This window comes from Pinus tabuliformis, chromosome 5_2 (assembly GCF_031772625.1).
Source record: "Pinus tabuliformis cultivar Carrire ecotype Pingquan chromosome 5_2, CPIR1, whole genome shotgun sequence".
Lineage (NCBI taxonomy): Eukaryota > Viridiplantae > Streptophyta > Pinopsida > Pinales > Pinaceae > Pinus > Pinus tabuliformis.
This window is the reverse complement of record NC_142306.1, coordinates 720,073,648-720,101,300: the sequence shown is the minus strand read 5'-3', so window position 1 is coordinate 720,101,300 and position 27,653 is coordinate 720,073,648. Positions and strand designations below refer to the sequence as shown.

Below are 27,653 nucleotides of genomic sequence, written 5' to 3'. Positions count from 1 at the left end.
TCTTTTTACTCATAATCAAAATTGACGATACTTGTATAAATTTTGAGGGTTTCAATTGGATAAAAATGTGAAATTTCCACAAATTGTCTTTTTACTACTAACCAAAATTCACAATACTTATATGAATTTTGAAAGTTTCAATTTGATAAAAAGTGAAATTTTGAAATATCATAGTTACATTTGGCCAAAAAATGTAACCCATCTTCATGCATTCACCCAATAAAATTCATAATCAATTACAAAAAAAATTTAAAATTATTTTTATTATTTTATTAAATAAAAATCATATATTTAATATTAATACATTTCAGATTTAAAAATAAAAATATTGAGATCAATAGTCAAGTTATTGCAATTTTTGTTCATTATGTTTAGATAATTTGTTAAATTTCCATCATATAATCAACCATTAATCTCTTTTAATCCCAAGAGTGACGGATCAAAACATCGGAAACAAATATGAGACACGTCCTTATGTAAGAGATGACCAACATCGCCTTTGCACAAATGACTAGTGGCACTGATATGGTCTTCATCCGTTTGCAGCGACAAAAGCACAATATATTTTTAACATTTTGTCCCATTCTGAACATCTTTTTGCGCAATGCGTTTCTATGATTTGTGCCATTCTGAACATATTTTTTCAACAATGTCAGTCATTACATCATCAATGTGAAGTAGGTTATGGATTCTAGCAAAATATTATTTCATAAAAATGTAATTTCAAACATCATAAAATTTATAATATGTCCCGTGTGAAAATAGTTTTTTCTCGTAAGAGATACCCCAATCATATCAATATATGAAATTCACGTTGCAAATGAAGTCACAAATAATTGGAATGGCTATCTATGAGTTTGAGGAAGGGTTTAAAAACACAGTTTCGTTTTGTCATCGTATAGATAACCGAAGTTCTACTCACTTCATCATGTAAAGCCACTAAAATTTGAACAGCAAATACCAGTAATCTCTGGTCAAATTAGTACATGCTTCTGCAATATCAGAATGAGTATTTACACAGGTATAAAACCTGTATAAAACTCACATGGTGACTTTGAAAGGATAATTGTTGTGATGGCCATGTTATTTTGGAATATTTCCATGTCGTTTTCAATACTCATTTAATTGTAAGTATGGATTACGCTTATTAGTTTTTATGTGCGTGAGAGAGAAACAGAAATAAGGTCTACTGAAACAGAATGTAAGACGACCAGATACATGTTAATATGTGCCTTCAACTAATCACCGCAAATATACACATATCATGTACACTCTGCCAAGCTAAAACTGTGGAGACATTGAATGTCAATCAATGTCACTCATATAGCGCCTTGCACTTGAAACAATACGTGCTAGTTAAAAACAGACAGTGAAAAGCCTAGAACTGTGGAAGCATTCAATGTCAATCATGTAGTTCCTTGTAAAAAAATAGATGCACGTTAACAACAGTGATTGATAAAATCAATCAATGTCAGTGAAAAGCCTAGAACTGTGGAAGCATTCAATGTCAATCATGTAGTTCCTTGTAAAAAAATAGATGCACGTTAACAACAGTGATTGATAAAATCAATCAATGTGTTGATTAGTGAAATAATAGGCGGTGTGGTTTAATTCATGAGATTATTTTTACAATTTGTGCCCTTCACTTTGGAATCATAAATAGTAATATTATAACGCCCGCTAGTCAACTACTAAATCTCTTCCTTCTGTCAAAATAAATATGGCTGATGTCTACATGCCAATTACACAGCTGTCATTGGACATGCTATAGAATTAAAATCTAAAAAAGGCAATCCCTTCAACTAAATTGTGAACACAGTAAGATATAAATTTCGAGCTTAAATTTATCAATGAACAATGATTCGTGATTCATGCTCACAACATCAGAAAACAAATCGATAAACTCTTCTAATAATGCATGATGATGAACAAAGTAGCCTATTGTATGACAAACACAAAATTAATAAGAACATACTTCTATTCAACCCAACATGAATGTGCACCATGAACGGAACTTGAAAGGTAAAAACACTCTGCTGCCAAGAAGACCTAGAGATGGAAGTCTATTTACATAAAATTTAGATGAAACAAAATGTCAGATCTTTCAGAATATCAGGCATATGGATTATGAATTATTCATGGTTTCGTGTATTGCTGTTCACAATTCATAAAGAGAAAAAAAAAGAAAAAGGAAAAAAAAAATCAACTGTCAACAATTTCAATCAATGTTGGCTCATAATCAGTTGGCGCCTCAAATCCCAGAAGGTTCATCATAGTGGCCGCAACATTTGCAAGTCCCGCATGGGGCAAATCTTTACGAAATCTAACTCCTTCCATAATTCCTGGGCCTCCAATAGCGATGGGTACCTGTGTGAATAATGGGTATTGCATATGCTAAGTAACTCGTTACACTCAATCAGCATCAAGTAAGAACACAATCATGAAAAAAGAAAAACAAAGGTTAAAACTAACAATACTGCAGATTCTTCATATTGAAAGGGAGGACGATAAGAGAGGATAGAGAAAACCAAAGAATGCCCAAACTCATTTTTTACTTTCTAAAACCAAAACAATATTTGAACTCATCACAGTTCAAACCAAATATTCCATGAAGACTTTACTATATGTAAAGCAGTTAGTTCAAACCAAATATTCCACGAAGACTTTACTATATGTAAAGCAGACGAGGGAGATTGTTCAGTGTGTTTTGAAGATGACCACCACATGCTAGCCGGATTGTTCCATGTGCAAAGCATATGAAGAAGATATTTCAATGTTTTCTAGAGATGACCACCACATGCTAGCCCAATGGTTTTGTTGCCTCGAAATCTAGCTGGTCTTGTAAGGGGAACTTGCAAGACAAGAAATAGACAAAGTGACAACACTACGAGAAGTGGCCCATTGTCACCACAGCCATTGCCTCCTGCACTTTAGTGGATTTTCAACACAAGGGGGCCTTCCCTAGGTAGGTCACCTAATGGATATTCTAAGTTTAAAACTGTGTTACCTGATCCAGGGGGTCTTGATGTTAGAACCACGTTTCCATTTTTCCGATATAAACACCGATGCAGATTTACCCAAACCCGCATAGGATCTGCCACATAAACGGATCCTTCAAACCCAGAAATAGGTCTCATGCTACTAAAATAGATCCTGAACCAACTAGCCCTCTAATGACAGATCCCAAACAAATAACATTAGATTTTTTGGTTTATTTTTTATTTTTTTAATGATATTTGCCACTTGTTTAAAACCCTATAAAGAAAATAATCTATTTGGATTTTGAGTTAGATTACTTAGTTGTAATCTGTAGACTGTATAGCTGTATAACTTATTGATTACCTATAGGTTGTATAGCTCATGATAATGCTAGCGAAAGGGTCTAACACATCAGAATTCTAATTTTCAATTTTTTATATTGCTAATAGGAAAATTTTGAGACAATACATAGATAATCATATATAGTGTATAGAAAATAGATTTGTCAATAATAATTTAATTAGATCAATCCCATCCAACTCTAGGTGAAGACTCCTCTTAGAACTCAAACAGTGTACAATATTCATTTACCACTGCAACTAGATGGGAATTTTTATATTTTAAGGAAAATTTCAAAGAATATGATAAGTTGATCATGATGTAGAGTTGAAGTATTCAATTGATAAACATGTAGACCCATTTTTTAGAATCATTGACTAGAATAATCATTGAGAAGATACAATTTTGTATTTATAATTATCCTTTTATATAAAGCATGATGCATCATGATTTCAATCTTTAGATTTATGAAATATGTAATGATTTCAGTTCTAATGTTGTGATTCATGAATGGTTTTCACTTTTAACTTTGAATATGTTTTTTAAAATTAATATATATATATATGGTTATCCAGATTCTAGCTTTTCAAAAATATCGTGGATTCATATCCGGATCTGTATCTGTCTCCATTTCCTAGTAGCTTAGGCTTAAGGCTAGGAGGTGAAAGAAAGACACTCAACTTAAGAACAAGGCTAAAACTAACATAAGACAAGGAAAAGCATGCCCTCCAAAGACCTATCTCGAGTTGATTTTTATGTAGGCTCTTCTATATTGATAATTACTTCAAATGATTTAGATCTTTATTCACATTCTTATCCATTATTCCATCATTAAGCAATTAGACAGAAGACATCAACAACATAATAATGATAGTAGGATCATGAAGAGAACCACACAAAGAACACATGAATTTACCCTGAGAAAACCCACATGGGGGAAAACCCAAAAACCTTTTTCTTAGAGAAATCATCAAGTTCAACAGAGATACATCAGTCAAATACAAGGTCAAACAATCCAACAATATAGCGAGGTCAAACCTGGTCCATCAGGCCTCCTAGTCAAGTCATATGGCTACCCAAGAAATTCAATCTAGCTTGCTCTATTAGGGAATAATTCCGATGTCCATTTTGATCCATAAAATCGGTCCTACAACCCTCATATCACCTTCTTCTTTGCCTTAGAAAAGACTTCTTATTTAGCCTTAGATTAGGTTCTTTGTTTGCCTCAGATCTTTGTTTCCCTGCTCTAGACCATCGCTTGCTTTCCTCAGATAGATTGAGATTCTTGCTTGATGAAGAGGTCAAATTGCCTTGTATATACAGTCATATTGAAGGTTGAATGGGTTCCTTTCTCTAATAAGTTGACTTGACTAGGAGGACCGACTTGGCCTCTTTTGGAGTTGTGAAAATTCTTTACTACAGATTTATCTTCTAATTGTTAGCAAAATATTTGTCTTCTAAATTATTATTCGGCAAATAATGATAAATTTGCAATTGCATTCTTCACAATAAAAACACTGTGGAAATATAAAATACGGAACTAAGAAATAGTTGCACACACACAAAAAAATTGACACCGTTGTCTTTGGACAATTTTCCTTGGAAAAACCTCGAAGGGAAAACCAGTGCAACAGATGAGGGTTTTATTATTATGCAACAATTTGAGAGGAATATTAAAACTGGTTGCCTAACTGACAAACCTCTGACAATCTACTGGCATAATATTTGGAAGACACTTCTTATCTCTCTACAGTTGATCTGGTCCTCTTTGGAAAACTCACACTCCTTTCTGTTGTTTGCTCTACAGTCCAGAAATGTGTTGCTAGCGCAAATAAATATGTACATCCTCATAATTGCCTCAAGGTGAGACATCTAGCCTCCCTTTGCCTCCAAGAACCTGATCCAACAACTAGCAACTGAAATGAGTCTCTTTCGGCAACTCGTGCTAGGTTAATTGGTTATTCGCACTGTTATGTACAACCTCTTCTACAAATAATTCATCCTCCCTAGCTTCAACTGCACCCTTGTTGAATACCTGTAACTGGGTAGTCCAACTGCTCAACTCATAATTAATAAAATTATGTCTATCTCCAAGCCCTTTAACTTGTTGTTATAATCTTGTGTTGGAGTCTCAATGACCATGATTAGCTCTTAACCGGTGGCTAAATTGAATGACCATGATTAGCTCTTAACCGGTGGCTAATATCAATTTGACTTCATCAATAGAAGCCTCTAGAGAAAAATCGATCTACCTTAATTAATTTAATTTAATTTGCCACTTTTCCTAGGTTAGTCTTAGGAAATATTTTAATTATGGCAAATTAATTTAATTAAGGTGTTTCTATGTCTTATCTCGCGAAACATTTTTTGGTTTTGGAGATCTTGTGTTCCTTAGCCTCTTAGATACCATAGAGCCTAGAACACTTGTTCATTGCTACCATAAACTAACACTCCCTCTTAGCGAGGAATGTGTTCTCCGCTATACCCATCTGTTCTCTGAAATAGATGAACTTTTCCCTCCCTAGGGCCTTCGTGAGTATATCAGCTACATGTTGGTCTGTGGGAACATGTTGTAATCAAGCTGATCCACGTTGTACACAACCTCTGATGAAGTGGTGTCATATGTCTATATATTTCGAACAGTCATGAAATATTGGATTCTTAGAGAGCTTGATGCAACTCTGATTATCATAGTAGACACTAGTCACCTACATGCTCTGATCGAACAAACTCACTAGTAGCTTCTAAATCCAAATAGTTATACATGGGTCCATGCTAGCTACCATGTACTTTGCCTTTGCAGAGCTCAGTGCCATTCTTGTTGCACCAAGATATAACCTCTGATCCAATGTTAAAGTAACATTGTCTGCCCAGTCTGCATCCGTATAACCACATAACCTAACACCATCACCTCAAGTATACCTCAACCCATACTCAAATTTGTCGTGCAAGTACCTAAGTATATGCCTCGCCGTTGTCGGGTGCACTCTCTTAGGTCCCACCATAAATTGACTAAGACTATTGACTATAAAACATATGTTTGGCCTGGTGTTGACCAGATACATGAGTAAACCGATGAGTTGTCTATACAAGGTTGGGGCAACGTCCCCGTCCTCTGATGCATCTATCCTTCTCTAGTTAGTAATCATAGTGGTGGACATAGACTTACAATCCTGCATCTTAAACCTTTTCAGGACCTTTGTAGTATATCTCCCTTGACCAAGGAATATCTCCCCATCCCTCTGCCATACCTCTAGGCCTAGGAAGTAGTGCATCAGTGCCAAGTCCTATGAAAATTCCAAAACTGCAATCCTATTGCAGCAACTCGAAATTATTCCTCTAATTGTTAATTAATTTTAACAATTTATTTTCTACGAAAAATACTGAATAAATCACACTGCAACCTTCACAAATAAAACACTGCAGAAAATAGTAGTGCTAGAAACTGAGAAAACACTAGCACACAATAAAAATGACACCATTATTTTTGGACAATTTTCCTCGGAAAAAACCAACTTGGGAAAACCGGTGCAATAGTGAGGGTTTCATTATTATGCAACAATGAAATCTAAGTACAATAATTTGGATGCCGAATCTGGAAATCCTACAGAGAAAAATACTGGCAAAAATCTAGTGAGGATTTTTCCTCACCCCACAGGAAAATTTATCTCTGAACACCAGCCTCTGAAACCCTCTACGATTTGCCTTGCGTCACCCTCGGCGTGGGCTCTGTGTAGGCTCTAATTCGTATGGCCTAGATCTCAATCAGAGCTACTTCTTATCTTTTCTATTGAATCTGGAAATGATTTTCCCGACCTCTGCAAAATTCTTCTGCCGCCAGAGCATTGAAATGACTTCCTGAATCTACAAATCGAACTGCCTTTAGACACCACTGCACAGTCTCTATGTCAGCCTCACTGTGGCTCTTCTACCTCTCTGCAAATGCACTCACTGGATCTAGAAATATTCCTCCAACCTCACTTTCCCTGCCCCTCACTGTCTCTGCTTTGATCTCTCCGACAACTGACTGTTGCTACTCTGGAAAATCGAATTCTCCAAGGGACTTTGGTGTATTCTCCATCACCACATCGATCCCTTCTTATATCTTCTTGTTGGGACTTCAACGACCAAAATTAAATCTTAATTGATGGCTCAGATAATTTTTGGATCGATCCGTGTGAGTTTCTAGAGAATTATCACCTTGACTTAATTAATTCTAATTAATTAACCAATTTTCCTAAATTTAGACTTAGGAAACATTAAAAAATTGGTTAATAATCTAATTAAGTCATCTCTAAGTGGAATTTCAAAAAACAATTTCTGGGTTTTGGGGATCTCGTGTATTCTAGCCTCTCCACCAAATTTCGTGGCTATAACACATCCGATGCTACAAAAACTAACAAGTCCTTCATATCAAACTTAGTTGTCAATTTCCTCTTGCAATCTTCTATGTGCCTTGATGAACCTGTCAGAAAGAGATCATCCACATACAATACTAAGATGAGTGGCTCACCCTCTACCATCAAAAAATAAAGGTTGGGATCCGCATCACTCTTCATGAATCCCATTTTCTACAAGTAGCTGCCAATCTGACCATACCATGCTCTAGGAGCCCGTATAGTGCTCTCTTCAGTCTGCACACATGTGTGCCTATCTCATTTTTCTCAAAGCCTTTTGGTTGTTCAATGTATACCTCCTCTATCACTCCGTTCAAGAAAGTTTTCTTGACGTCCATCTAGTGAATCTTCCATCCCATCTGTGCTGCTAGAAATATTACTAACCGGATGGAAGTATATCTGGCTATTGGAGCGAAGGTCTCCTCATAGTCTATACCTTCTTTCTACGCATACCCCTTGGCCATGAACCTATCCTTGTACTTCTCCACGTCATTTGCATCGTAATTGATCTTATAGATCCACCGAGAGCCCACAACTGACCTATCCACAGGCCTAGGCAATGCCTCCCATACATCGTTTGTCATGATGGAGCTATACTCCACCATTGCATTTTGCCACACCTGATCCTATGCAGCCTCCTGATAAATAGAAGGTTCAACAACCTATGCCACCAATGCTTAGTACTTGTCTGGTTGTTTGTTTTCTCTCTTGCCTGTCCTAGGAGCCCCCATAAACTCATGTGCATCCTTCAACATCTGACGAACTTCGCTATTGGTTCGACCGCTAGTGGTGGGTGGTTCGACCAACTCTTCATCTTGCCCCCACTGCTCCATCTACTGCGAACTCGTTGGATTCCCTACACCTAAGCTAGTGCTTGTACTAGTAACTATATTAGAATCTTGCAACTTTCCCTGTTGTGGGACTAATGGAGCTTCTGTTGACTCACTTTGATCACTTGTCGACATCTCGCAAGATCTCCTAAAGGCTCTCTCCTCCATGAAATTCACACGCCATCTCACAATAATATTCCTATTGCTAAGAATGTAGATTATGTATGCCTTTGGGGTTTTGCTATACCCCACGAAGAACCCCTTCGTTGTAGTCTGATCCAATGTCACATGGTTCGAGTTCGAATTAGAATTCATATGAGGTTTTCCATGAAGTTCGTTTTCAAATAATATAAAAAAAAATTGAATATATGTATATATGTATATATATATCTATATATATATATATATAATTATGTTTTATATTGATAAATTTATAGAATTCTATTAGCACATGTTATATTAAGTTATATTAATTTATAAAATTAATAAAATTTGTAATAACATTATTATATATAGTTTAAAATAATATATTAAAAGTAATTAGTCTAATTATACATAACTCAAAATGTGTTAATTTGTATTTACAAATAGTAATTTTATTATTTAAAATAGGTTAACTTTATAAGGTGTTAATGATAATATTATGTTCGAATTACACTTTGTGTGTATCATGTTAAACTTGTAATGCGCCATTTTCACCTTTCTACGCTTGATAGTCTACCAAATCAGGAGTTTAAGACCCATATATTTCGGTTGTTCGTGAATTTTCAAAGCCACATGTCATATCAAATCTTACGTTGAAGTATTAGATGTGGGTAATCATCACAATTTTCCCAGACACAATGAAATGTGCCATCGCGGTTTGCCCAAATGAAATGAAATGTGCTCAATTGGCGATGTGGTCGTCATCGCAAGAAATGGAGGTCATTTTCCTGATCCTTACACTCGTCTATCTGAAATCTATTGTTATCAAACATGAACGCAAAGGTAAATGACATTCACTATTACCAGAGCGCAGAGACAAAAGAAGACAAGTCGAACCTAAATGAACTTAAACGAACTAGAATCAATTTTTTGAAGTTCGCCTAATTCTGAACCTCAAAGATTAGGTCCGCTGAACCCTATGACACTGGTCTGATCTAGCTTATGCGTTTTTCATTTGGTACATGACAGTAAGCTATCTTGCCAAGGATTTTGAAGTGGCTGACATTCGGTTTCTTCCCTGAGAAAACTTCCAATAGTGTTATGTTCCCCAATGCCCTATGAGGAACCCTGTTCTGTATATACATTGTTGTGATACATGCCTCTGCCCATAGAAACTTGGGCATATCCTGATCATATAGCACAACTTTTGTTGCCCCAACTATAGACCTGTTTTTCCACTCCGCTACCATTTTGTTGTAGATTGTATGGAGCTATCCACTCCTTCTCGATGCCCTCCTTTGCACAGAAACCTATGACATCATTATCTGTGTACTCCCCTTTGTTACCCGTGCGAAGTACCTTGATCTTCTTCCCTATCGCATTCTCCACTAGAGCCTTAAACTCTTGGAAATGAATGAAGACCTCATCTTTGGTCTTCAAAAAATAGATCCAGGTCATCCTAGAATAGTCATCTATGAAGGTAATGAAGTACTCGTACCCTCCGCTATATCTGGTGGACATTGGGCCGCAAATGTCTGGATGTATAAGTTGTAACACACCATCTAAGCTACTGCCACTTCTTGGGAACATTGCCCTACCGTATTTCCCAAGTACGCACCCCCTGCACACATCATCGTGTTCCGCGCTCAGTTTTGGAACACTTGTCACTGTCTCCTTGAGCATCCTCAGTGCTCCATGGTGTAGATGACCCATTCTCCAATGCCACAATTCATTTAGGTCTCCCATTTCTACTGGTGTTGCTGACTAGTGCCTTTGGAGAATCAAGCTGCAACTTATATAAATTATTGATTTGAACCCTAATTTGCTTCACCTTCGTCTAGTTTCAATGTTTGATGAACACCTTCTTCCCTACAAAGTGGACATCATAACCCTTGTCCTGTAGTTCTAAGACTGAATTTAGGTTCATGCCTAACCCTGGCACAAGCAACACCTCTATAGCACTGGTGCTTGCTCATGACTCGCTCTGAATCTCGATGGTACCTCTCCTAACTGGAATACATTTAGATTTGTTTCCCATCTAAATCTGGAAGTCCATCTGCTCCTCCCTATAGCTGGAGAAGTCGTCTCTAACTCTTGTCATATGCGCAAATGCTCCACTATCTATATACCAGACACCCTGTGACGTCGCGCTAGAGAGGTAAGTTATCTGAGTGAATTCATATTCCAATCTGCAAGAAAAATCCATAGCATCTTGAATGTTGAATCTCTTTGCAACCATACTGGAAAATCTGAGAAACTCGAATACATTGGAGAAGTATTGGGTATAATTCTTCGTGTCCTTTTCTCTTCCTACCCTGCGTTGATTTGCTGCTGCAAAATCACTGCACTAGATCTGCTCTGCGAATTCTCTCATCTACTCATCGAAACTACTTTCTGGCAATCTTACTTCTTGTTGCTACTGCTCCTGAGGCAATTCAAAGTTTTCCTCCAACCTGGACTGGAATTCGAGTTTCTACCTCCCTGTAATTTGCACTACCTTGCTGGCCTATGCAAATCTGGGATTTGTGTTCAGATCTCCCTCTAAATCTGCACAAATCTCATATCCTTTCACCTAGATCCTCTCTAATCCAATCTTCTGCTTTGATACCATGTGAAAATTCCTTGAATGTAATCATTGGAGATTTATCTTCTAACTGTTAGCGGTTTATTTGTCTTCTGAATTATTTTTTGGAAAATAACGATAAATTCACAATTGAATTATTCACATTAAAAGCATTGTGGAAATATAAAATACCGATATGAGAAATAGTTCTGCACGCACAAAAATTGACACCGTTTTTTTTGGACAATTGTCATTGGAAAAAGCTCAAAGGGAAAACCATGTAGCAGATGAGGGTTTTATTATTATGCAATAATTTGAAAGAAATATTACAACTGGCTTCCTGACTAGCAAACTTCTGACAATCTATTGGAAAAATATCTAGAAGACATTCCTTGTCTCCCTTTGCAGATGATCTATCCCTCTTTCGCAAACTCATACTTCCTTTTGTTGCTTGCTCTGCAATTCAAAAATGTGCACTGCCTACACAGATAAATTTGTACAACCCCGAAACTGCCTCCAGGTGAGACATCTAGCATACCTCTACTTCTAAAACCGACTCACTCTACCTCCGGGACCTTGATCCGACAACTGGAAATTGAAACGAGTCTCTTCCGGAAACTCGCAATAGGTTAATTGCCTTTTCACACTGTTTTGTACGACCTCCTCTACAGATAACTCAACCTCCATCTTTCCTGTCTCTTGGACACTGGAAATACTGAGGAAATATTCCTCCAGAATCTCTGCTCCCAAATATATGTTGCAACCCTTGCTCTGATGCTTCCCTAGCTTCAACGTCGCCCTTGCTAAATACTTGCAACTGGTAGTAGAACTGCGCAAGTCATAACTAATAAAACTATGTCTATCTCCAAGCCCTTCAACTTGCTCTTATAATCTCTCGCTAGAGTCTCAATGACCATGATTAGCTTTTGACCGATGGCTAAGATCAATTTGACTTCATCAATAGAAGCCTCTAGAGAAAAATCAATCTACCTTAATTAATTCACTTTATTTTACCACTTTTCTAAAGTTAAACTTGGGAAATATTTTAATTATGGAAAATTAATTTAATTAAGGTGTTTCTAAGTCTCATCTCGCGAAACATGTTCTGGCTTTTGGATATCTCATGTTCCTTAGCCTCTTAGACACCATAGAGACCAGAACACCTATCACTACAACTAGGTAAGTCGAATTCCTTTGTGATTAACTGTGTGTCTCTTCTCCAGACACTTCGACCTACTCTTATAATCTCTTGTTGGATTCTCAAAGGCCATGATCACATCTCAATCGATGGCTACGAACATCTTTACTCTGTCAATTAAATTTTCCAGAACTCCCTAAAGAAAAATCGACCTTCCTCAATTAATTTGATTTAATTAGTCAGTTTTCTTAAGTTAGACTTAGGAAATATTTAATTATTGACTAATTAATCTAATTGAGGGGTTTCTAAGGCTTTTCTCACGAAACCTTTTTAGGGTTTTCGATATCTCATGTCCCTTAGCCTCTTAGACACCATAAAGACTAGAACACTTGTTTGTTGCTACCCCCAAACTCACAGGAGCCACTAAATTCAACTTTTAAAAATTTAAATGTTCTTTTCCAAAGGACATAAGAACATTAATTTTTACATTTTTATTTTGACAAAGATAGCATGAAGAACATTCTTTACAGAAAACATCAATGATATTAATTATGAAGACTGACCATGGCTACCAAATTCAACATTCCCTGTTAGCTAGGGAGGTGTTCATAATGAGTATCTGAATGTTCTCATGTTGATAGATTTCTCTTAGAAAAGGTTATAACACATCATCACCATAATTGGGTCACAACAGTGACACATGGTAAACCAATAGCATCAAACAATTACCATAATCGGGTCAATACTTCAGGCCTATGGTATATCTCCACCATAATTTGCATCAATACTTTAAAGTTTAGACACATGGTAAATCAACAACATCAACAAACTACCATAATTTTGGTCGGTACCTCTAACACATGGTGCATTCTCACCATAATTAAGGTTGATACTCTTGACACATGGTAGATCATCCATAATTTTGATCAGCGCCTCTGACACATGGCACATCATTAGCATCAACTAGTCACCATAACTTTGATTTATTTGTCACATAATATGCAGACTAGTCTTGGTTCACCATTATTCTGGTCGGTACCTGACACATGGTTAATCCCCGAAGGCCACACTCTATCAGAGTTATTATGGGCCTGATGCTAATGAACTTAATGCTGGAAGGCCAAACACTATTTGAGTAATTTTGGGCCTCTATAACAATTCTTCCTAATGTTGGTCAAAATACTTTGACACAGGAAAAATGTTTGTCCTCTTTCGAACCAATCTTCCTAATTCTAGTCATATTTGACACAGGAAGAATGTCAGTCGAACATTCTATCTCATCAACACTCCCTCTTAATGATAGAGGTATTCTTAATAAGTCCAAGATTGTCCTTGAAGTATATATGTTGATTTGGGGTAGCATCAGATGTGATCTAGCCACCAAATTTGGTGGAGAGGTTAGAGCACATGAGATCTCCAATACCTAGAAAGGGTTTGGGCATATTCTAAACAATTTGGGAGATATTAAAATAATTAATATTTTTAATGGAGTCCCTAAGTCTAAACATAGGGAAATTAAAATATCAATGTGAATTAATATAAAAATGTGTTAGAATGGTCCAAAAGACATGGATCAAGCTATATCTAATCTTAGCCGTCGATTAGGGACTTAATCTCGACTATTGATTTGTCAATGAGAAAAGTATAAGATGAGGCTTGAGGGTCACTTGGAGAATACACCAGAGTGACCAGTCATTTTATTCTCTAGAGCGGGGTTTGCTAAGAGAGATAGAATTAGTGATCAGTTGCAGCAAGGGGCAGTGAGTACGAGGCAGAGAGGCAGGGATAGTGCCAAGGGACCAGCACAGAAGCAGAGAGAGGTAGACGCAGAGTCAGAGGGAGCTACACAGAGGCAGCAGAGACTGTGCAGAGCCAAAGGGCCTGCGTCATCCACACAGAGGTTGCAGGAGTGACGTAGAGAACCAGAGAGGCTGCGCAGAGCCTCAGTAGGCTGACGCAAAGGGTTTCAAGCTGACGCAAAGGCCAACAGGGCTGATGCTAAGCTTCAGATTATGCTGGAGTGGGATTTCGTGGAGCAGGCTTTTTGAATACCTGTTTCCGAGGAGAGGTATTGCTCCCAGATTTTTATCTCTGTCGGGTTAGCCAATTTGGCACCCAGTGTACTCAGAAAAGAGCTGCTTAATAATAAAACCCTCAGCTAGCTACACCGGTTTTCCCACATTGGGTTTTTCCGGGGAAATTAGTCCAAAAAAAATGGTGTCACTTGTGTGCTTGTTTCTATTTCCTTCAGTTGATGATCTGTAATGTGTTGAGCATGTACTTGTATTTATTTCCAGTATTTACATGGTAAATAACTTGTTAATTAACATAACAAGTAGGTAGGAATAAATGAGTAAAGTGCATGAAGGGTTTCTAACGTGTCAGACTTAGAAATTCCAAAATGGTATCAGAGCGTGGTTGCAGATCACAGGAGAAATGAGGACATCAGCAGAGCAGAGAAGCAACAGCAGAAAACAGTTGTCCTGAGTGACAGAAGCTGTTCCTAGTAGCAAAGCAACAAGGAAGGGGTGACGCAGTGCCTGCATCATCAAGTTTGAGCCAAGAAGAGGTTGCGCAGAGGCTGAATGAGGCAAAGGCAGGCTGACGCAGAGCCACGCAGAGGCCCGGAGGGCTGACGCAATTGGCTAAGGGAGCTAGTTTGCCGGTGCCGGGATTGCGCAGAGCCTAGAAGCTCTCACCTTCATGTTGCTGGGGTTTAGGAGGTTGTGGGTAAGTTGCAGAGTGGAGCTGGTGGGGTACTGTAGTCAAAACAGTACCTAACAGGGCAAGGCCAAGGTAGAGGGAGTTGCTGCCGAGGCAGATTTCTAGCCAAGGAATCCGGATCAGTGTTGCTGTTGCACAAATGATCAGAGAGGGGAAACTTGACGTTGGCAGAAGGATTTCCAAGTGGGAAATCGGGACTCAGAGGGAGTCCAGAAGAGAACTTCCAGACGGGAAGTAGAGAGACTCAGCAGGAGTCGAACCGAGAACTTCCAAACGAGAAGTGGAGAGACTCAGCAGGAGTCGAACCGAGAACTTCCAGGTAGGAAGTAGAGAGACTCAGTAGGAGTCGAATAGAGAACTTCCAGACGGGAAGTAGACTAAGCAGAAGTCGAACAGATAACTTCCAGACGGAAGTAGACTCAGCATGAGTCGAACTTCTAGGCGGGAAGTAGAGAGACTCAGAGGAGTCAACAAGAAGAGCAGAGAGATGGCCATGAATGGGCTGAGGGATCATGAAAGGTTGGATGAGTCATCCAACTTTGTCATCTGGAAGGCCAGGATCCTTTCTATTGTGTGTGCCCTGAGTGCTCATGTGCCACTTCAGAAGAAGTGAGGAGACATCGAGCTGTCAGACGGACTACAGGTGATGAGGGGCAGGATCGTCGAGGTACCTAGCCTCTTGGATTAGACCTTGCTACGGGAGCCCCGAAGAGGAGTAGTAGGACTGGCAGATGTGGGTAGAGACGGATGCAGATGAAGCGACAGAGAGAGCAACAGTGCAGAATTCCCAAGACAGCGCGAGGCTAGCAAGCTACAACAGTGCGAGAGGCACGAGAGTGTTGCACCACTATAGGATGGCACAGAGAGGTATGCAATGGTGTGAGATGCGGGGAGTTGTTGCAGCAACGTAGAGGTCAAAGAGGGAGCACTAGGGAGCTTCAGCATCAGGTGTACTCTAACCTGACAGAGAGGTCAAAGTTGGGAGATCAGTTACTTACTTCTCAGTAACTGAGTTGTAGTGCAACAGTTAGCGGTGGTAGTGCTATGGGCAGCACGATGCAGCATGATGAGAGGAGATGCAGTGCAAACGCAACAGTGTCAGTGGCAGGGCCATGGGCAACAACACGGATGCAGAGGGAGTTGTCGTACAGATGCATCAGTGGCAGTGGCAGAGCTATGGGAAGCAGTACAGGATTTTGCAGTGTAGAGGATGTTGGGCAGCAGGCCTAGTATCAGCACAGGGACCGATGCCGGATGATTAGGGTAATACTCAGTGAGGAGTATTGCTAGACCACAGTCCTCGCTAAGAGGGAGTGTTGATTTAGGGTAGCATCGGATGTGATCTAGCCACAAAATTTGGTGGAGAGATTAGGGCACATGAGATATCCAATACCCAGAAAGGGTTTGGGCATATTCTAAATAGTTTGGGAGATATCAAAATAATTAATATTTTTAATGGAGTCCCAAAGTCTAAACTTAGGGAAATTAAAATATTAATGTGAATTAATATAAAACTATGTTAGAATGGTCCAAAAGACATGGATCAAGCTAGATCTAATCTTAGTCATTGATTAGGGGACTTAATCTCGACCGTTGATTTGTCAACGAGAAAAGTATAAGAGGAGGCTTGAGGGTCACTTGGAGAATACACTAGAGTGATCAGTCATTCTATTCTCTAGAGCGGGGTTTGCTAAGAGAGATAGAATTAGTGATCAGTTGCAGCGAGGGGCAGTGAGTACGAGGCAGAGAGGTAGGGACAGTGCCAAGAGACCAGTGCAGAAGTAGAGAGAGGCAGACGCAAAGCCAAAGGGAGCCACACAGAGGCAGCAGAGACTGCGCAGAGCCAGAAGGGCCTGCGTCATCCACACAGAGGTTGCAGGAGTGACGCAGAGAGCCAGAGAGGCTGCGTAGAGCCTCAGTAAGTTGACGCAGAGGGTTTCAGGCTGACACAGAGGCCAGCAGGGCTGATGCTGAGCTTTAGATTGTGCTGGAGAGGGATTTCATGGAGCAGGCTTTTCGAATACCTGTTTCTGAAGAGAGGTATTGCTGCCAGATTTTTATCTCTGTCGGGTTAGCCAGTTTGGCACCTAGTGTACTCAGAAAAGAGCTGCCTAATAATCAAACCCTCAGATAGCTGCACCGATTTTCCTGCATTGGGTTTTTCCGGGGACATTAGTCCAAAAACAATAGTGTCACTTGTGTGCTTGTTTCTATTTCCTTTAGTTGATGATCTGTAATGTGTTGAGCATATACTTGTATTTATTTCCAATATTTACGTGGTAAATAACTTGTTAATTAACCTAAAAAGTAGGTAGGAATAAATCAGTAAAGTGCATGAAGGGTTTCTAATGTGTTAGACTTAGAAATTCCAACTTTATTCGTCACATAATATGCAGACTAGTCTTGGTTCACCATTATTCTAGTCGGTACCTGACACATGGTTAATTCCCGAAGGCCACACTCTATCAGAGTTATTATGGGCCTGATGCTAATGAACTTGATGCTGGAAGGCCAAACTCTATTTGAGTAATTTTTGGCCTCTATGACCATTCTTCCTAATTTTGGTCAATATACTTGACACGGGAAAAATGTTTGTCCTCTTTCGAACCAATCTTCCTAATTCTAGTCATATTTGACACAGGGAGAATCTCAGTCGACCATTCTATCTCATCAACATTCCCTCTTAATGATAGAGGTATTCTCAATAAGTCCAAGATTTTCCTTGAAGTATATATATAGACTTCACCTGGGGATAGAGGCTTTGCCATCAATCTGCTATACTCTAGAGTAATATTGAAGCCATACCACTTCCTTTTGTACCATATCTTGGTACTAGATCTCACTGTTCTTTGACCTGTCATCATGGTTGTCACCTGCACAATCCTATAAGCAGCATCTGAAGCCATACTCTATCTCAACCTGTCAATCCAACTGCATTATAGCTTCCACTACAAAACTGAGTGCGATAGATGTCTACTTCATGCTCATAGTCATAACAGAGCCCAAACCGAATCAATATCTTGATGAACTATTCTGTCTTCAACACTCTTTGTCGAATCTGAATCTGCAATTGTACTTTATTGTTAAAAACATAACTATCTTTTCCATGACCAACTGTACCATGTTGATCAACCCATATTGAGAAACATGCCTTCACTCATAAAACTGATCAACTTCCTTTCATTGGGTCCATCACCACAATTACTTCCCTGTCACCCTAACTAGGTCCTCCCTCTCACATTGAAACATATTCAGCTATTGTAATTCAGGTTGCTCCCTCTACCATTGTTTCTTTCTAGCATATCATCTGACAGTCCATCATCTCAAATTCAAAGATCAACTCCCTCTGAAGATAAAACAAGGATTTCTTACTACTCCCTCTATCACATGAGTCCTACTTTTGTCAGAGACAAATCATATATGATCAATCTTGATCCATCAATCCAAGCCCAAGCTCAATGTGTCTGCTTGTGATTGTACAAAGCCTTCTTCAATCATGAGATTTCTTCTCATGCACTTCAAAGTCTTGGGGTGGTTCTATGTACACTTCTTCTTCCTCAACTACTTCATTTAGAGAAATGATCTTTGCATTGCAATTTTCAAAAATCATAATATTTCTAATAGAGATGTATCTCTCAATCTTGGAGCAAATGCCTTTTCATGATCCTCTCCCTCTTTTTGGGAGAACCTTCTATTCAACTATCGCTTTGTACTTGTCTATACTGCCATCTGTTGCACACATACTTTAAACTTGTTGATCTACTAACTCCCTCTAAGCTTAGATTTCATCTAGCGTAATCTCTCTCAACGCAACTCATGATTTAGGGAAAGTCCTCTTGTCACATGCTTTGCTTTGTTCTTCCAATTTTTCCATCCACTGCCAAAAACCTTGGTATCCTTCACTATGTACCTGCAATCCTCACTAGGAGGCCATGGGAAAACAATTATAAGCAAGAAAAGGATATATAAACAAGAGACTAAATAATAATAAAAACAATGATCTAGTAATAATCAAAGAAGAGATATAAAATACTTATCTTTTGAGGATTATAGGGAAATGTTAGCTCCCTCTTGATCTTAGCTTCCTTGCATCCATTTTGCAACTTTATCGTCCTCATCCTCATCATCAACATGATGTCATTCCCTCCATGCTAGGGTTAGGGTTTCTTCTTTCAGCAGAAATGTCAACCTCCATTACTTAAGATTTTGTACAAACCCTAGACCTCTCTTAATCATTTTTCTTCAAGACTTACCTAGGGTTTTTCTTCCTTCTATGTAAAACATCTAGCTAGGGTTCTATCTTCAAGCCCTAGTGCTTCATTAAGATTACTTTAGGGTTTACAAACCCTAACCTTTCACAATTCTTTTGAGAGACCAACAATCTTTGTAATGTGCCAATTTCCCTTCCCATATCTTTCCAAACAATCATGGATATATCAAACTTATAAAGTATCTCAATAAATGCGAGATATATATCTTCAGCTGATCATTGACTTCTTCACGAGCTTATTGAATTTTGCAAATGATTCATCTTCCTTTTGGGTCTTGAAAAGAGAACTCAACCTCTTTGTCATATTCAACATACTCTTTCTTCAAAAGCATGCTAGTGACAATGAACTTTTTCCTTGAGTAAAGAATAAGTTTCCAAATTACGTGCTCATAAACTATCTTATCCAATGCATCTTTCCAGGAGTCTGCTTCTGAACATATTCAAAAATATAAAGAAATACATAGGAATTCAAGACTTTCACATATATATATTTATATATATATACCAACCATGGATATACCAAACTTATTAAGGATCTCAATAAATGTGAGATATATATCTTCAGTTGACCATTGACTTCTTCAAGGGATTATTAAATCTTGCAAATGACTCATCTTACTTTTGGGTCTTGAAAAGAGAACTCAACCAATTTTTCATATTCAACATACTCTTTCTTCAAAATCATGCTAGTGACAGTAAACATTTTCCTCGGGTAAAGAATAAGTTTCCGAATTACGTGCTCATAAACTATCTTATGCAATGCATCTTTCCAAGAGTCCTGCGTCTGAACATATTCAAAAATATAAAACAATACATAGGAATTCAAGACTTTAATATATATATATATATATATATATATATATATCACTTCATATTGTCAAATACTCTTGGCACAAGGACAAGAATTTCACATGGTTCATTCCTTATGTTCATGCAATTACCCAATATATATAATCTGAGAGAAGACTTTCTTCAAGCCTTATTACGCTGACATTGCACCATGTCTTATTCAATGCAGTTATACTTGTAACTGTGCAACATATCACTGAGTATATAGCATCATAGGCTTGCATATTCAGTGCTTTATTGAACTCATATAGATCATTGAATTCAATCCTAACATTTTCTTATGAATTCATAATTTCCCTTAATGGATTATTCAAGGGTGATAACAGATCAAACTAAGATATTTGTCCTATTCTTTTAACCAATCATATTTTATGTCAAGGCTTATTTGGTGATCATCTCTAATAATGATGCCAAAGTAAAGACTTCGATCACTGCAGGTAAATTGAGCGATGATACATACCTCTTATTTCAAGCACTAAATGGCTTTGCTAGTCTCTCTGTACTTTCCAAGTCACACACACCACATGTGATTGCATGGAAACAATCTTTAGATAGAGATACTTTGAACTCCAAAGTGCCACTAGTTTGACTTTTCAAGACATTAAGCAACTCGGCTTTTTCAATTTAGAGATGACTTACCCAATTTGATTTTTTTCAAAAGCTCACACAACAAAGATTAGGCTTCTGAGGTTTTTCCAATCTTCCTAAGGTTCGTCTGCCTTATCCACTAATGCTTCGATCTTTGCTACAACAATTTCAGTGTAATTTATGCTTGCAAACTTCTTGACTTTCTCCCTTAAGAAGGTTCTTATCTTTCCCAAACCTAGGTCTGATGACAGAATCAATTTTTTGAGTGCTCCATAATAACAATGTTCATTGCAATAGTCTATTCCAGTGTTGAAAATATCGGTATCGGCAAAATATCGGCTAGGGTCCAGAAAATATCTTATCGGCAATATCGGCAAAAATATCAGCAAAATATCGGCAAATATCGGCAAGCATAAAAAATAATTTTTTCAAATTTTTAAATATAGTCGATATTTTGCCGATATTTTCAAAATATCGGGATATTTTGCCGATATTTTCCGATATTTGCCGATATTTTGAAAATATCGCGATATTTTCAAAACAGAAAATATCGCGATATTTTCTCGGCGATATATCGTTTTGCCGAAAATATCGCGATATTTCCGAATATCGCCGATATTATCAATAGTGGTCTATTCTACCTTTGTGAGTCTTCGAACTATTGCAACAGACCATTAAACCTGAGCTCTACGATCTTATTGCAATAAGAACGAGGAAACATAGGCCTTTTGAAACAATTGTTTGAGACTGCCTTGTCAACTTACTGAGGCTCTCTTACCTCTGTAATTTCCGAGATAACTTCGATCTGAGGGTTTGAGTTTCAGCCTTATGCAATTTCAGCGAACTAACTTCACTAAGACTTCAATCAAGCATTTGTCAAAGTCCAAAGGATTACACACAAAACATATTGTAGGTTGGCCCTTTTATTTACTATGAATTTTCTAAGGCCATTTGTGAACCCATATGTTCCTCTATCATTTCCTGAGGCCTTCTCAATCTACCTTGGATTAGCCCTGAGGCTTTTCGGCATTTTTGAAATGATTGTTCTTAAACTCTCGGATCACTGAAAATTCTCGACCCCTATAATAATACCTGAAGCTCATACTGAGGCTTGAAGTTAGATTTGAGATTTGGATATTTAGGTTTTCCACCTTCAAAATGTTTCTACTAGAATACTTCAGATTCAACAGAACTTCAGTGTCTTATTGTTAACTTTTTTTGTTTTGATCTAAGATCATTGTTCAAGGTCGCTCTTGTACCATGGCTCTAATAGCATGTTGATTTTTATATAAGGTCTTCTACACTGATAGTTACTTCAAATGATATAGATCTTATTCACATTCTTATACATTATTCCATTGTTAAGAAATTATACAAAAGACATCAACAACATAATAATGACAGCAGGATCATGAAGAGACAGCCACACAAAGAACACATGAATTTACCATGGGAAAATGCACATGGGAGAAAAACCTAGCAACCTTTTCCTTAGAGAAATTATCAAGTTCAACAAAGATACATCAGTCAAATACGAGGTCAAATTGACTAATAATATAGCTAGGTCAAACTTGGTCCATCAGCCTCCTAGTCAAGTCACATGGCTACCCAAGAAATTTGATATGGCTTGCTCTGTTAGGGCAGAATTTCGGCCTCCATTTTGATCCATAAATTCAGTCCTGTAACCCACAAATCACCTTCTTCTTTGCCTCAAAGAAGACTTCTTATTTAGCCTTATATTAGGTTCTTTTCTTGCCTCAGATCTTCGTTTCCTTGCTTTAGACCTTTGTTTGCCTTAGACCATCGCTTTCTTGCCTCAAACCTTCACTTGCTTGAATCAGACCAGACCTTCACTTTCCTCAGACAGATCGAGATTCTTGCATGGTGAGGAGGTTGAATTGCCTCGTATATATATTCAAATTGAAGGTCGAATGGATGCCTTTCTATGACTAAGCCAACTTGACTAGGAGGGACGACTTGACCTCTTTTAGAGCCATTAAATTCAACTTCAAAATTTATTTTTCTACTTTTTCAAAGGACATGAAGAACATGCCTTTTTACATTTTTTCTTACAACAAATATAGCATGAAGAACATGCCTTTTTACTTTTTTTCTTACAACAAATATAGCATGAAGAACATGCTTTATAGAATACATCAATGATATTAATTATGAAGACTAGCCACAGCTAAAAAATTCAACATATAGGGCACAAGTGACCTAGGATTACATAAAAAGCGGTTGTATCCTCTTCCATATCATAATTTTCTGTCTTGACTCTTTTAGAACGTATGGATCCTCTGATTAAGTTCCGACAATAATCTGAGTCGGCAAAATAACGTTTTTGAACTACTCTTATTCGTCTTTGCCCAATATCAAAGGTCAATGATAACCACCTTACAAAGGTACACACCAATGTTTTAAAAACCAGAACCAATGACCGGACCGGTCCACCTAATGAACCGGGTTTCGAACCGGGACTGGTCAGTCTAAACAAACCAGTTTTAAAAACATACATTAAATAATTAATTTTTAATGAAACAAAACTATTTTTAAGATTTAAAATCATGATTCCAAGCCAATAGAGACAAAATATGCAAATTTTTCTCATTTAGATACCATGTAAAGGTGAATATATCAAAATGGCATCGAGTGCTATACATATCATCGACAAAATACATAAGCAATGAGGCTCTAAATGGCCTCTAAAGTCCAAAAACAATGCTGCAAGCTATGAGGCCATTGGCCTACTACAAGTCTACAGTGTACACATGATCAATCATCAAGTTCATCACCACTACTAAACACAAGATCATCATCAGGAGCTACATAGACATCATCTGGTTCAGAGTCTGAGGATGCCTCAACCTGATCTGCAACCTCAGTAGCAATGCCACCAATAAAAAAAGTAGTGGACCTAATGGAAGCAAGAGTTTGTCGACCTGCATGACTAGTGCCTTCCATTGGTTCTTTGCCTTTCCTTGATGCCGCTACTGATCCTGGTTCTGATGCCGCCACCAAATCTGCTTCATCCCCTACTAATGCCATGTCGATATCAAAATCAGCATCAAACACAGGATCTTCAGTCTCCTCCACCCATTCTGATGTTGGATCAATATCGTCCAACACAATGGGATCTAGATTAGGTGTTTTGTTCATCATTTGGTTCCTCCTTAGTCGAAGGTTGTATTGCATGAAGACAAGATCATTTAACCATTTTTGTTCCAAATGGTTTCTCTTCTTCGTGTGTATGCACTCAAAAACAGACCAATTGCGCTCACAACTTAAAGTACTGTAAGTTTGGCTGAGGACTCTAATTGCAAATTTTTGCAATTGAGGACACTGGCCACCAAATGACTCCCAGCAATGTGCTGCAAAGAAAAAGACATTAATTAGTAACTTAGTCCATTTCATTACTTATTTACAAATTACAAGTATTTATAGATAATTTGAATTGTAAATTTGTAAACAATTTAAACTTGAAAAGAAAAACGAATTGGAAATTGGAATTTCTTACCAAGTTGATCCACATCCCTTGCCATCTTTGCCAAGTTTTTGCCAAAGGTACTGTTGTCGCGCAGATTGACACGACAACGCTCAGACCGGGGGCTGTCACTCTGATCCCCGATCCCTCCGTTTAAGACTGTCTCCCGCGGCTAAGGGGGGTAGACCCTGTGAGGTGATGGAGGCCAACTGCCAAACAGTTGGGCTGGGAGACGAGATGCACTAAGATGATTTTATTAATTTGATAGATCAGTGCCTTAAGAGATTGGTGCTTAAATGATTACTAGCTAGATGATATAAGAACATGAACCACAGACAACAATCCTTTATCATCAAATAAAGAGAACAATGCTTTAAATATCCAGTAAAACCACAAAGCTCTTCAAATAACGATATCCAGCAAACTAAGAGAAATAAATTGCTTTAAACAACAGCGAAATTAAGAGTCATTAACCAGATATCAATTTCATATCCCAACTTTGGAAATTTTAGATCTCAGCATGAAAGATATAGCATGAATAAAAACACTGAAACTGGCAGAATAATTTCCCACACAATTTTTTTTTTTTTTTTTATACTTTTTTCGAATTTTTTTTATTTTTATTATTATTTGAAAATCAAAATTTCAAATCTAAACTATACTAAAAGTAAAAAAAAATTAAAATCTAAAAAGCTAAAATCAAATTAAACTTTAAAATCTAAACAATGAAATGCATTTTATATATATATATATATATATATATATATATATATATTTATGAAGCTATTGGTAATAAAATGAAACTATTTAAAATACAAACAAAACGTAACTGATATGAAACAATACAAAACTAAAAAAAAAATGATTGAAACTATAACCTAAGCTAACCTACGCTACAGGATCAAACCCCAAACCACGATTGCAGACGTATCCAGAAATGGGGACGAAAACTTAAATGCAACACAGCCGCAGGCCAAACCCAAAACGACGCAGTCACAATATCAACGCGCGGGAGTAAAGATTGGATTTCGTTGACGTTTAGAGCAGAGGGATGGCGTGATGCAAGCCCCAGAACGCAAATGCAAGCAGTCGACAAACAAATAAATGCCCAGAAATAACGAAATCGTGACCCTGGCTCGGAAAAGAAACTGGGAAATCGATAGTGCGTTTAATCCAATGAGGAAAAGCCGTAACTGGGTTCACGCTGCGGGTTCGAACGAAAAATCCAAGCTCAAAGGTTAACCACGTGAACAAAAAAAAAATCGAAAGGCGGAAGGTGATAAAATCGTGACTTCAAATGGATCTAAGGCAGAGGTCGAGAAGCCTGCGGGAGAGTTTTACGTGGCTGATACAGTGAGGTACGATAGCTGCAGGGAGATGAGGTCGCGTAAGGCAACAAAAAACTTCGGTTTTGAGGGATTTGATCACCAACGCATGTATTGAAACCCAAGCAAATTTTCCAGACACCCACCAGAAAAGCTCCAAGACTGAATACGCAGAGAAATTTCGATATAAGGAATAGTGACGGCGGGGGTTTTAGAAAATACCTGAGACGGTTGAAGCTTACCTGGTAACACGCACGCATACACTCGTGACGGCGATCAATTGCGTATACGATCAGAACGTCTTCTTTCTCTGTCTTACAGCAAGGAGTCACAGCCTTCTTCCCCAGCCAACACTTGATAACCGAGTTGCTTTCCTCAGACCTCAAGAAACTGATACGCAGATTGCTGGGAGCAATGATCTAGACCGATGGAATATTTCAATGCATTATCAAGGTTGGACTTCTGGCATCTGCTGAATGAAATGAATTTGTAATCCAGCTCAACGGAAGATGACGATTTGTTTATGAGCCTGCCGCTTCCGACAATTTAGGCAGCGAAATGATAACCCTAGAGAGCAGACAACAAGAGCCCGGCAGATATATGCAAAATTTTCACAGTAAATCCTTCAAAAAATTGACTAAAATCAAAATTTTCACAGCTCTAGGACAGCCAGATTTGACAATAATTGCAGTAATGTTTTCAATATATCAGAAATTTGAACTTTGCTGTGAACAGAAAGAAAATCTCTCATGTAAAAACAGGAAATAAACTTTAAATGATTAACCCAGGGTCAAAATCAGCTAGGCTCTGCAAAGAAAAGCCTGTGGGAGTAGGCTGGTTCAGCCTAGAACTTCCCCAAACGCCCACCAATATCCTTCACCTAAAGATTTCCTGCACATCTCAAGCAACCATCAATAAAGAGAGCAAGAATGCTGCTAGATTTCAGGAAATAATGGAGATACCTGCCATTATTTCAGAAACCCTAACAACACTCAAACCCTAGCAGGTGAACAAGATACCTGTGCTCACAATACTCTGAAAACAAGCTATTATTAATGGCTGAAAACTGAAATATGCAGAAAAATAAACATCTCACAGCAATTCCAGAGAGTAACACCAGCAAGATTGTTGGACCCCAAAGTCTTCTTTTATTAACCAGAAATCAGATTACAAGAGAGCTTTTTCAGTACAGACTCACAGATCAGATAAAACCCCTAAAATGATCCCCTAAGACCCTATAAAAAGGAAATGATCCCAACGGCTAGTTTGAGTGATCCATGCTGAAATGATCTCGACCGTCGATGAGGGTTAAGACATCTCTTAATCTCATCCGTCGATTTTATTAAAAAAAGATATTTTGCATGCATTCACAAAAAATATTATTATTTTATTATTTAGGGTTTTTGCTTCATTTTATGAACTTTTTATTATTTTTTATTTATTTCGTTTTTTAATTTTTTAATTTTTTAATTTTTTTTTTATTATTTTAGTATTTCATTTATTTTCTTAAATGGATCATTCGAACTAGGCCGTTGGAAACATCACCTAGGACCTAGGACTTAGGACTCATGAGGGGACTAAAACATTTTTCAACCCTCAAGACACATTACATCATGACTTGTACAATTTACATCTTAAGGGGACAAACCCACTTTAACACAGACCCTCATAAACCACCCAGTTCTGCGACACAACTATAATCTAGCAGATTAACACGCTAGGCTTCTCCTAAAGTTCTAATAACAAAATGCATCCCGGCTTTGGGGTCAGGTTGAAGGAAAACTCTGCCGATCGTAGATCGGTGAGACGAAAAACCTCCCGGGACGTAGATTATCATTAGAAAGTTAGGTCCACCTAGGCAATTTTACATACATGACTCTGATCTGCTTAGATTATTTACAATTCATACATGCAGACTGGGTTTACAATTAAAATGATCAAGCTGCTGATGACTGTAGGCTGGCACAGACACGTCGATCAGGTGCTGCCCCTTTTTGCAAAGAAAAGGGGGGGGTACTGCATG

General features: G+C 37.9%; 1 protein-coding gene across 1 annotated transcript in view; it reads right to left on the bottom strand.

Moving 5' to 3' along the window:
- Positions 1-2,034: 2,034 nt before the first annotated feature.
- Positions 2,035-27,653, bottom strand: part of LOC149161211 (2,3-bisphosphoglycerate-independent phosphoglycerate mutase-like) — a 353,348-nt gene continuing 327,729 nt past the window's right edge. Inside the window, exon 8 of the mRNA XM_089434807.1 lies at positions 2,035-2,367. Within this exon, the coding sequence (XP_089290933.1) occupies positions 2,203-2,367 (165 nt within the window). The 3' untranslated portion in view covers positions 2,035-2,202. The remainder of the gene's footprint in view (positions 2,368-27,653) is intronic.